Source organism: Sinocyclocheilus anshuiensis, unplaced genomic scaffold (genome assembly GCF_001515605.1).
Source record: "Sinocyclocheilus anshuiensis isolate Anshui unplaced genomic scaffold, SAMN03320099.WGS_v1.1 scaffold842, whole genome shotgun sequence".
Lineage (NCBI taxonomy): Eukaryota > Metazoa > Chordata > Actinopteri > Cypriniformes > Cyprinidae > Sinocyclocheilus > Sinocyclocheilus anshuiensis.
Genome location: NW_015536509.1, coordinates 527,774 through 540,064, shown reverse-complemented (window position 1 = coordinate 540,064; position 12,291 = coordinate 527,774). Strand labels below are relative to the sequence as shown.

General features: G+C 37.5%; 1 protein-coding gene across 1 annotated transcript in view; it reads left to right on the top strand.

Moving 5' to 3' along the window:
- LOC107691586 (unconventional myosin-VIIa-like) overlaps positions 1 to 12,291 on the top strand; it is a 36,758-nt gene that overhangs the window by 1,605 nt on the left and 22,862 nt on the right. The window contains exons 3-19 of the mRNA XM_016490255.1: positions 294 to 446; positions 5,101 to 5,285; positions 6,539 to 6,660; positions 6,741 to 6,883; positions 7,289 to 7,402; positions 7,708 to 7,861; positions 7,980 to 8,056; positions 8,197 to 8,316; positions 8,654 to 8,796; positions 9,024 to 9,234; positions 9,322 to 9,457; positions 9,553 to 9,722; positions 9,812 to 9,952; positions 10,046 to 10,204; positions 11,074 to 11,166; positions 11,566 to 11,660; positions 11,751 to 11,835. Of these exons, the coding sequence (XP_016345741.1) occupies positions 294 to 446; positions 5,101 to 5,285; positions 6,539 to 6,660; positions 6,741 to 6,883; positions 7,289 to 7,402; positions 7,708 to 7,861; positions 7,980 to 8,056; positions 8,197 to 8,316; positions 8,654 to 8,796; positions 9,024 to 9,234; positions 9,322 to 9,457; positions 9,553 to 9,722; positions 9,812 to 9,952; positions 10,046 to 10,204; positions 11,074 to 11,166; positions 11,566 to 11,660; positions 11,751 to 11,835 (2,301 nt within the window). The remainder of the gene's footprint in view (positions 1 to 293; positions 447 to 5,100; positions 5,286 to 6,538; positions 6,661 to 6,740; positions 6,884 to 7,288; positions 7,403 to 7,707; positions 7,862 to 7,979; positions 8,057 to 8,196; positions 8,317 to 8,653; positions 8,797 to 9,023; positions 9,235 to 9,321; positions 9,458 to 9,552; positions 9,723 to 9,811; positions 9,953 to 10,045; positions 10,205 to 11,073; positions 11,167 to 11,565; positions 11,661 to 11,750; positions 11,836 to 12,291) is intronic.

Here is a 12,291-nt window from a genome sequence, read left to right as displayed (position 1 = left end):
ATATATATATATATATATATATATATAAAACATTTCTGTCCCCCTCACTTCTGAAATGATGGCTACGCCCCTGACCATACCTATCACACGTTTGTGGAGCTAGTGTAAATAGCCACTCCATACAAATATTCAGTGGAGTAAAAATGTGACAACTAGCCCTGCTCTCCCCTAATGATCTACAGTAATGGAATATTACATCACAACACATTCTATATTCTATATCTATATTATTCTAGTGTTTTAATTAATCTACACTTGTTGGATGAATCTCATGTATTGTGATGGTTTCCCAGGAGCACTATATCCCAGAGGGGGAAAAGGCTATTCTTAAGCCTATGCACCCCACCTCAGTGGAGGGTGTGGATGACATGATCCGACTGGGGGACCTCAGTGAAGCCGGTTTACTCAGAAACCTGCTGATGCGCCACAGACAGAGCATTATATATGTAAGTTACTTTATTATGTCATAACAAAAATTCAGCCTCTGTAATCATCAAATTAATTATGTTTTTCCTGATTAGTATTTGAGTTGTATTTCAAAATGATTGTAATAACAGTGAAATACAGTAAAACTCTTACAGAAAAAAAATGTTAATTGGTTAACCATAAGTATATGGTGAAAAACTGATATCTAATGGGACGTTTCATGTAATTTTACAGTAATACTGTTAAATTTACAGTTTTTGGAAGTGAAAAACCATATTCCCAGAATCCTTTGTGTGACAGCTCACATTTACAATAGACACATTTACAAATTTTTTTTTTTACTGTAAATTTAATTTTAATCTGTAAAACTTAAAATGTTGTTACCACATTTACAATAGACACATTTTTTTTTTTACTGTAAATTTAATTTTAATCCGTAAAACTTAAAATGTTGTTACCATATTTTTTAGAGTAAAGTTTTGGCAACCACAGCTGTTGTTTTTTTTTTACTATAAACTTAATGGATGGTGTGATGTGTATTTAGTTGTACTTGAGATTGTCTATTATGTTGTTTATGAGGTAGAAGCCAGAGTCCTGCATGCGGGCAGGTACATGCAGGTGAATTGCTAATATTTGATGTAACGGGTGGAATAATATTTATGTGTAGGGTGTGATGTGGGTGCGGGCCGGACGGTGACAAGCACGGGGGGGTTGCGGGTCCAATAACCAAGACTATTTCGACTCGGTCCAGTACACGCTGCTGAGCAATGTAGCCAATCGCGCTGCCACTAATTGACAGCTGTGGTGATTATATTAAAGGGAGCACTCTTTGCTTGCTTTCTGTATTTAATCTATTCACAATTTGAATACAAGTTTTAATAAATGAGTTTTGTCTACCTCACATAGGAGATTTAATGCAGGTATGGTTCGGGTCCCAGTTTTTATGTCAATTGGGTTGGGTATGGGATTAAATTATTGTTGCTGTCAGATAACATGTCGGGTGTTACTGCGATTGTGGGAAGATCATTTCACCAGCCAGGAAAGGGGAACGAAAATGCCTCTCTGTGATGTTACCGCACGGCATCGCTTACAGATCTCAGGCTTCTGGAGGGGATGTAGATTCGTAAGAGTGAGGAGGAAGTAGGAGGGTGCTGAGCCTGTAGCTGTTCTGTACGCAAACATCAATGTCTTGAACATGATGCGAGCTGTAACCGGTAGCCAGTGCAGGGAGATAAAGAGAGGTGTGAAGTGGGCCCTTTTGGGCTCATGGAAGAGTAGTCATGCCACAGCATTCTGAAACATTTGTCGAGGTTTGCATGATCGAGCTGTCTTTACAATATGGTCCTTGAAGATTAGCTGGTCACCAAAGAATAATTTTTGATGAACCTTGCAGGATGATGAAATCATGCTGTAGAGTCAAAGTGGCAGGGAATACAAGAAGCTCAGTCTTTGCCAGGTTGAGTTGCAGGTGATGTTCCTTCATCCATGCCGCAATGTTTGCCAGGCAGCCTAAGATCCGTGCAGCTACTATTGGATTGTCTGGTTGAAATGAATGATAGAGCTGTGTGTCATCAGCATAGCAATGGTTGGAGAAATCATGTGCTTGTATAATGGGTCCCAGTGATGTAGTGTATATGGTGAAGAGGAGGGGTGCAAGAACTGATCCTTGAGGAAACCCTGTGGCCAGTTGATGTTCTTTGGATAGCTCTCCTCCCCAGGAAACCCTGAAAGACCTACCTGTGAGATAAGAACAGCATTCCTCAGGAACGTCTTGTAGATTGCAGGATCTCCAGCGGGAAGATCCTAACAGTATCTGTTGTTTCTAGCCCTTTTGTCTTCAGGTATAAAATTATATTATATTATATATTATATAAATTATATTCCGTCCTTCGGATGAGACGGCTACTATTGGATTGTCTGGTTGAAATGAATGATAGAGCTGTGTGTCATCAGCATAGCAATGGTTGGAGAAATCATGTGCTTGTATAATGGGTCCCAGTGATGTAGTGTATATGGTGAAGAGGAGGGGTGCAAGAACTGATCCTTGAGGAAACCCTGTGGCCAGTTGATGTTCTTTGGATAGCTCTCCTCCCCAGGAAACCCTGAAAGACCTACCTGTGAGATAAGATTCAAACCAGTGGAGTGCAGATCCGGTGATGGCAGACAGGATAATCTGATGATTCACAGTGTCAAAAGTGGCAGATCCAGCAGAATAAGAACTGATGATTTGGAATCAGCTTTCGCTACCTGCAGGGCTACAGTGACCGACAGCAAAGCAGTCTCAGTTGAATAGCCGCTGCTGAAACCTGATTGGTTAAAGTTTAGTTGGTCATTCTGTGAAAGAAATAATGTAACGGTGTCTATAAAGGTGTGAACCATATGGTCCATTCCATTAGAATAACAAAGGAACAGCATTCCTCAGGAACGTCTTGTAGATTGCAGGATCTCCAGCGGGAAGATCCTAACAGTATCTGTTGTTTCTAGCCCTTTTGTCTTCAGGTATAAAATTATATCCCACAGACAGAACTTTGGGAGAAGCTAGGATTCATACAAGGGTAAAATTGTTTGAAGGAAGACATGCTAACATCACTATTGAAGAACTGCTACACTACCATCTTCAATAAATTCTTCTCCCCACAAAAATTTTGTTCAAGCCTACTTAATTTTTTACAGTAGATTTACTAGTACATTGGTGAGCCACCCAAAAGACTGCTCAGCAAAAATACAGTAAAGATGATGATACATGGGGCAACTTTTTAGGTTAGAAGGGGTATTATGCACTGGCCTGTCTAGACAGATATTGTCTTGACAAGAAGTTAAAGTGGATCATAAAGTGTCAGTTGCTGTATTTACATCCCGAGATGAGAAATGGGTGGGTAAGGGAAGAGAGGATGACACTACAGAGGAAAGATGGAAGGGTGAAAGGGAGCATAGGTTTTGCCAAAAAGTAACTGGTAGAGAAATTGGTGGCACACAGGTAATAATATGTAGGTTAAATGTAATAAAGAGATGTCTAGAGGTTTTACCAAATGTTATCTGTGATACAATTGCATGTGTAAATTAAGTCAAGCTGGTTGCCTGATTTGTTAGTGTTTGTGGTGGCAAGCCATTTGAGATCGAATGAAGATAGGAGTAGAAGTGGAAGTCTGCAGTGTAAGGCTTCTCCAGATGGATTTCAAAGTCACCAAAGACTACAAGTAGACTGCCATCCACAGAGAATGAGGACAGCAGCACATACAGCTCCTCTATAAAGGTGACCAGGAAGGCGATAAATCATTACAATATGGAGTTTAACAGGAGCTGTTACCATAATAGCATAAAACTCAAAATAATTTTTATTGCATAGGGAAGAGTGGGTTGAGTATTTCCAATTATTAGAAATGAGAAGACCAGTACCCTTCCAACCTGACGGGGGGGTGTGAGAGAAAGGGAAGTTGTTAGAGAGAACAGCAGGGGTTGCGGGGTCTTCTGGACAAATCCAGGTCTCAGTCAAGCCCAAGATACTAAGAGTACACCGAGAAGCAATGGCCAGAATGAAGTTTGTTGACAGCTGACTGACAATTCCAGAGACCCACAGAAAATGACAGAGGTGCAGCAGAAGAGATAGGACGCACCTTAGCAAGATTGCGTTGCCGTCTGCGTGTGATGTTAAAGCATTGTTGAGAGAGAACAAGAATGTACTGGAAACATACTAACGCCTACCCGACTCTGCCTGAGAGGTAAGGAAAAATACACTTACTTGAAATTATATTTTTTTATATCTCTGAAATATATGATAGTATTCTTGAAAACAATATTTTATTGTACTATTGAATAAAATATTAGTTAATTATCAAAGAAAGAAAATAATTAATAGCCATAATATGGACTTTTGTAAATGCTGTGATACTATGATGCTCAGATACTGTTATTTCCTTCTCACATTGCTGATTTCACCATTAACTCTTCACCTGAACAGTTTATGTTTTTGTATATGGTATCACTGTAATCCTTGACCATCAAAACATAGGGGCAGACATCGCCTTTTCTGTGTTATCATGTTTGGGTCAGGAGATATGACACAAAATACATAAGTTGGTTATGGCGGAAAGTAAAATGGTCGTCATGGCAACCACGAGGTGTTTTTGTTATGGCTCCATTTCTGAAAATGTTCAGGGCCCTAACCTGTACAATTGTACCACGTTTCGTGCTTTTATGAAAAAGTGAACATATAACCTCAAATTTTGCACATATCACCTGGACTAACAAGTTCAGTTATGCATAACAATTTAATTAAAAAGTTGAATTGAAAAATTTGTTTGTATTTCAGCGTGAGTATGAGCAATTTTGTGTAAAACGCGATGATCATGTTTGCCAGCGCGACTGGACATAATCCAAAAAGTGGCGAGAGATTCTTAAGAAGGACATCTGACTATTTGTACAAAGAGTCGCATGATTGGTGTCACAAATTTGCTTGTTTTTATTAGTGACCTAGAAATAGTGCAGAATCTAAAATATGTATGAATAATTTTACATCATAATGTTGCTTTGTTGTAAATCCTTAAACTTTCTGTTAATTTTTAGATTAAATTAGATTTTCAGTCCCAGTTTTTCAGATGCTGCCTCATATGTTTGCATCCCATTGTAAATATAAACTGTGTGATATATGTAGTTTTCTCTGTGTGTGCTGTTTAGACCTATATTGGCTCTGTCCTCGTGGCCATGAATCCCTATCAGATGCTGCCCATCTACACGACAGACCAGGTGCACCTGTATCACGACCGTAAACTGGGCGAGCTCCCACCGCACATCTTTGCTATCGCTGACAGCTGTTACTTCAACATGCACCGCAACAAACGCAACCAGTGTTGCATTATAAGGTATGTATTTAATCTTTTCTTCTGAATATTGAGAATCTAATCTAATGCATGTTAATGATTGATTTTGTATGCCTAGTAGTATGTATGAAGTTAGAAGTTGGCCACGCATATCCTACCCTTGTAAGATAATGTTTTTACATAGCATATGTTTTATGAGTGTCTACACATTTAGTCACACATCATAAAATTTGTGAGTGGTCAATGTACAATTAGAGATAGGCTATAAGTTATGCTCTTTGCATACTCGGTTTGCCAGAAAAAGTTAATTTAAACAGCCATCAATGGTGTAGAATGACTTTGTTAATTGTTATATATTATTATAGGCTATTATATATTATATTATATTATATTATAATTTTAATAAATAGAGTAATATAGTAAACAATACGATAAACCCCACAAATTTCTTCCGTGTTTTAACCATAAAATTATGTTTTATTAGGTACGGAAAGCATGTTCTCCCGCTTTCTCTCCCTTACAAACGCACACACATACAATACGGACAAACACTCGCACACGGAAACACATGCGCACAGAAACGTGTTGTTTGTTAGCGCTGCTCTGACGATTTTATCAGTAAAATAGCAACTTTAGCAACTTAAAAGCTACATGACATTTCTCACCAGCAAGGTAATAACGGCGCTGTTCTTGAAACAGATGAACAGATGAGTTTCGCTAATAGAGACTGTGCTGCTGAACACTGTTGAGAGACACACAGACTCAGATAATTCACACAAACTTAATCTCTCTCTCTCTCTCTTTAATCACTTAATTAATAACTGCATTAGTCTGCTATCAATGGCTCAAGCCTCCATTACTAGGTCTAAAATGACGTTTTGGAATTAGCAACTGTGGCATTGGAAATTAATCCTACTCATAAGAGCATTTTAAGGACAAAAACCTTATGAATGTCTTAAAAATCATAATCTGAACAATGTCTTGAAGTGTGGCAACTGATGTATAAGCAGACTCCGCTTCACGTCGTGGCCACATCACCACCTCAGGTGTGCATTATTTTCTAATAATTCAACAGCCCATTTTCAATTATTCATTATATTATATTATATTATATAAATAAGCATAGTTCATTTTCAGATTTCACCTTTTAATTTAATATTTGTTTTAGCTACATGCTGCAGCAGCTCGCTGTCAATGGATTTTAACACATTTATATTTATTTATTTACCAGATACTTTTATCCTTACAAATCTTGGCAAACAAAAAATAATAAATGCTTTTGGTTTGTGTGTCAGTGGAGAATCTGGTGCAGGAAAGACAGAAAGCACAAAACTGATTCTTCAGTTCCTGGCTGCTGTGAGCGGGCAGCACTCCTGGATAGAGCAGCAGATCATCCAGGCCAACCCTGTCCTGGAGGGTAAGCACTGAACAGGCTTGTCTTGTCGACTATTTCAATCATTTCCATAGAAAGCTGTCTCACTTATGCATGTCTTACAGCCTTTGGCAACGCCAAAACCATTCGGAATGATAACTCCAGCCGCTTTGGGAAATATGTGGAGGTCTGCTTCAATAAAGGGGGCGTTATAGAGGGAGCTCACATGGAGCAGTACCTGCTGGAGAAGTCTCGTGTCTGTCATCAGGTGCGACTATGTTTTACAGTAAAAAGGTACATAGCTGTCACTACATTTTCAAATGGTACTAATATGTACCTTTAAAGTACTAATATGTGCCATTTAGGGGTAAATAAGATACAAATATATAGCTTTTGTAGCTTAGGGTACCACCACAGTGACAGCTTTGTACCTTTTAGTCTGAGATTGTTCACCTTACGTGCTTAAGAAAAAACATCAAGAGCCTATGACTGGTTTTGCACTGGTTTTTATGAGCTTCATTACTTTCAACTAGTCTTAATAATATTAACTAATATTTATCATGTTAATGGTTAAAAGCTAAAAATTAAATGGAGTAAATAAATGTTCTTTTATGAATTTAGTTTAATTATTTTAAGATGATTTAATTATTAATTAATTTATTTTCATTTTTAGGCACCTCAGGAAAGGAACTACCACATTTTTTACTGTATGTTATCTGGGATGCAAAGTGACCATAAGAAGACTCTCTCTCTTGGTGATGCATCACAGTTCAAGTACCTGACTGAGGTGAGCTCTACAATTCAGGTTTATTACGTTTTAGAGAGGAGAGGAGTTGTAACGCTTTTGTTTTTGCTCACGTATTCAGTAAATGTTTAGCCCTAAGTTTTTGGAGTTTTTCTGACATTTTAAATGTATGCTTTAATTGTGTCAAATACAGGTAAATCATGACTACATCTTAACAGTATTGGTGTAATATCCATTGAGTTTTAAAATCACTCCTCTCTAATTCAGATTCTTTTATCAGGTTTCGATACTGATAATCACTGACTCAGGCACAAGTGCTATAAGTGACTCTTCTGATGGTTATCTAGGGTAATTGTTTGACATGTGATGGTCGGGACGATGCTGATGAGTTCGGACGGATTCGTGCTGCTTTAAAGATCCTCACTTTCTCAGACAGGGACTGCTGGGAAATCTTCAAATTACTCGCTGCCATTCTCCACATGGGCAATATCGACTTTCAGAGTTAGTGTCAATAGCCTTTCTATTACAGTAATAACATTTCAGCTGTCTTCCCATAAACAGAAGTTATTGCAGGTAGGAATGCCATAAAGTTGACTGCTTTGCTCCTGATCTTTTTCAGGCACCACAATGAATAACATGGACAGCTGTGATGTCCTGTCATCCAATCATTTTTCTGTTACTGCCAAGTTGCTGGAGGTACAGAGAAATGTTCTTTAGAGCTAATGCTGCTTTTAGCACTTTATCCTCAATTCATTTTTTAAAAGCTTACTGTATTTATGTAATCAAACATTCGGCTGCTGAATGTATTTGATGACAGCACTTCTGCCACTTTGCAGGTGGGTGATGCTGTTCTTGATAAGAGTATTACCCATCGCTCCTTCATGACAAACCGAGAGATAGTCACGAAACCCCTCAGCTCAGAGCAGGCCACAGCCACCAGAGATGCTTTTGCCAAGGTACCCACATCCTTACACAATAGTGTCCAAATGTTTTTTCCAGAAGAAAAAAAAACGTATTGACCCCAAACTTTCGAACAATGGTGTATATACAATCATCATTCAGGCTTCATAAATGCTCATTATTATTGCACATGTGAATTATGTTGTGGCAAAAATAATTATTAACAAATAGCATCACAGTGTAAGAGACAAGGAATCAAATTATATTTAAGGAGTTTTTATTTATATATATATATATAAATAAAAACCCACAATGTCTAAGAAAGTAAATAAGAAAGAGTAAAACATTAATTTTCCTACAACAATTACATGTGTTTGTTCTACTCCCTGACAGGCCATGTACGGAAGGCTGTTTGTTTGGATGTTCACAAAAATAAACAGCGCCATTCACAAACCCCAGACTGATGAGTCCTCTTGCACGCGCACGTCCATTGGTCTGCTTGACATTTTTGGCTTTGAGAATTTCCCTCAGAACAGGTAAGTATCTGTTGAATAAACTAAAAATTATGTTAAAAATTATCATTAATATTTAGCAAGGGTTTAAAGTACTTGAGCAGTTGCACTTCAGTACTGCATTTAAGTATAATTTCAGGGATAGATAGATAGATAGATAGATAGATAGATAGATGCATAGTTAGTTCTATGATAGGCCCATACTCGAGTCGTAAATATAATTTCTCTATACTTCTGTCCTCTTTGTTTAGTTTTGAGCAGCTGTGCATTAATTATGCCAATGAGCACCTGCAGCAGTTCTTTGTGAGGCACATCTTTAAGCTGGAGCAGGATGAGTACAGTAAAGAAGGAATCTCATGGAAGCGCATCGCTTTCAATGACAACCAGAAAACCCTGGACCTGCTGGCCATTAAACCTCTCAACATACTGGCTCTGATTGATGAGGAGAGCACCTTTCCTAAGGTGAGCGTCATAAGCTACATGAGTGCTTTATATGCTTATGGATATTTTGTCTGTGCTCACCTTGTGTTGTCTTGTTTTTTAATGCAGGGAACAGATGCCACAATGTTAAACAAAATGAACACAGAACACAATGGAAACAAACTGTACATGTCATTCAAGGGCAACCATGGCATGAGTTTTGGGGTTAAGCACTTTGCTGGGACGGTTTATTATGACTGTGAAGGTACAATTCATTACTTAAAGACTTGGTTATGACATGCCTAATAGTTATTTTACAAAGCAAATTAGTTCTGATCTTAAAGTGCTGTATTTTGTCAGGTTTTTTGGAGAAGAACAGAGATGCCCTTAGCATGGACATCTTGGAGCTCGTTCAGAAATCTTCCAACAAGCTGCTCAAACTGATCTTTGAAAAGGAGATGAATACAAACTCAGCCAAGAACAATAACAAAATCAACAAAATCATCATGACGCCAAAGAACTCATTACGAGTATGGGACATTAATACGGTAGACTGAGAGTATTGACTGGACAGTGGCAACAGCTTTGCAATATATTGTGTCTTTTTTGTGTCACACAGCAAGTAAATGATTCGAGGCGGAATATATCTACTCTCAGTGGCCAGTTCCGTCAATCTCTGGACTCTCTGATGAAGGCCCTGTCTCTCTGTCAGCCCTTCTTCATTCGTTGCTTCAAACCAAATGACAAAAAGATGCCCATGGTACCAATTCACATCCCTTAAGTTACGTATTTTATATTGTGTAACCATCAGAACACTAATCAAATCGTGCTTTCTGTTTTTCTCGCTTGTCAGGTTTTTGATAGAAACCTCTGCATGCAGCAACTTCGCTACTCTGGAATGCTAGAGACCATTCAAATACGCAAATCGGGATATCCCATCCGGCACACCTTCAAAGACTTCCTGCAGCGCTATCGTGTACTCCTTAAGAGCGTGGACTGTGACCCCAACACTGTATGGGCCTAATATGATTGTTTACCGATACGATGCTCTGAATATGAAAATTACTATAAAGTGATAGTTGATTAATATAGCTTAATGTGTTATTCAACATCCCTAGATGGTCCTGCATAATTCCAACCAATCAATGCCTTCTGATTTAAAGTTAAGTTCAGGGCTGTGATTGGTTGCTAGGAATCATGTGTATATAATGTTGATCTAAAAGTCTCTATTAACACTTTACAATAAGGTTTCATTTGTGAACATTAGTTAACTACATTAGTTTACATTAACTAACAATGAACAATACTTCTGAGCATTTGTTAATCTTAGTCAGTGTCAATCTCTGCATTTACTAAGATCACAAGTTGTATCGATTAACATTAGTTAATGCACTGTGAACGAACTAAACATGGATGCTGTAAAAATATATATGTTCACTAATGTTAACAAATGAAACCTTACTATAAAATCTCCCTTAAAATACAACTACATTTATTTAAAGGTGAAGCGTGTCATTTCTGTGCCACTTGCATCACCAAAAACAACTATAAGCAAGCAAAACGCAAAAATAATGACCATTTTCAAACAGGTTTCCCTAAAAACGCCACCCATTTGCCATTGGCCAGACATCTAGATATCTCTGCCCCCAGTTTGGTTTAGCCAATGCTGATGCGTCACATGTCTGCATCACACTAATGGAGACAGTTAAAAACAAAACAGCACAGTGTTTTCAATTTTTGTGGGAATCATATTATGAATGGTTCACTTATAATTGTCTACACATACTAAGGTGACATAGGAGAAATAAAAAGAATGACATGTTCAGCTTTAAACATGATGAATGATTTGATAAATGGAAATATTTGTTATTTGTTTATCAGGAGCCCGCTGCCAACTGCTGTGCAGCCATCTGCAGGGCTATGATCAAAGACGAAGAGGACTGGAAGATTGGCAAAACCAAAATCTTTCTCAGGGTACTTTAGACGTAATATTTCTCTAGTGAATTATACTGATTTTACATCTATATCAGTATACATTCCTGTAATGTTAACGTATATTGGATTTCTAAAGGCATTGATGTCATTTTTGTGATTATATTAAACATACACTACTGTTCAAAAGTTTGGGGTCAGTAAGATTTTTCTTTAAAGAAATTAATACTTTTATTCAGCAAGGATGCATTAAATTAATTAAACAGTAAAGTCACAGTAAAGACATTTATAATGTTACAAAAATATATGGTGTTCTTTTGAAAAATTTGTATTCATCAAATAATCTTGAAATAAAATCACAGTTAAAAATACGTTAAAATTGATTTTCACAGTCTTATTGTTTTACTGTATTTATCATTTCCTTTTTTCCCTCTGTTGCAGGATCATCATGACTCCTTCCTAGAACTGGAGAGAGAGCAAGAGCTTTACAAGAAAGCACTTATCATCCAAAGAGTGATGATTGCCCATAAGGACAGGTTTGTTCCCCATTGTCTCTTGTTTATATAGTATTTGTTTGTGTAATTGTACAGCAATATTAAACTAAGTAATTCTTTATTCACTTACAGAGCAAATTTTGTAAAGAAGAGGAGGGCAGCTCTGGTTTTGCAAAAAAACTGGCGTGGCCACAGAGACAGAAGAGAATTTTGCAAAGTAAGCTATGCAGGAACATATTTTGTCTAGGGTATATGGAATAGCTCTTAAATTTAGTGTAATGAAATCAGTGGTGGACAGTAACGAAGTAATTTAACTTCGTTACTGTACTTAAGTACATTTTTCAAGTATCTGTACTTTACTGGAGTAGTTTTATTTTGAGTAACTTTTACTTTTACTTCACTATATTCCAAAGCATAAGATCGTACTTTTTAGTAAACTACATTTCATAAAACTTTTTTTTTGCAATTTTTTGTTGCAATTTTTCGCAAATCGCACCAAACGATTCATTCACGAACTAGAATGATCCGATTGCAGCTGTTCTCGAGTCGACAACTCACTGATTCAAATGAACCGTTTAGTGCGAGTCTCCAGTGAACTGAATTCACAAGTAGGAACCGGAAGATCTTGTGAGCGCGCGCGCATCTGATGCTGTTAAAAGTAAGTTACTAATGT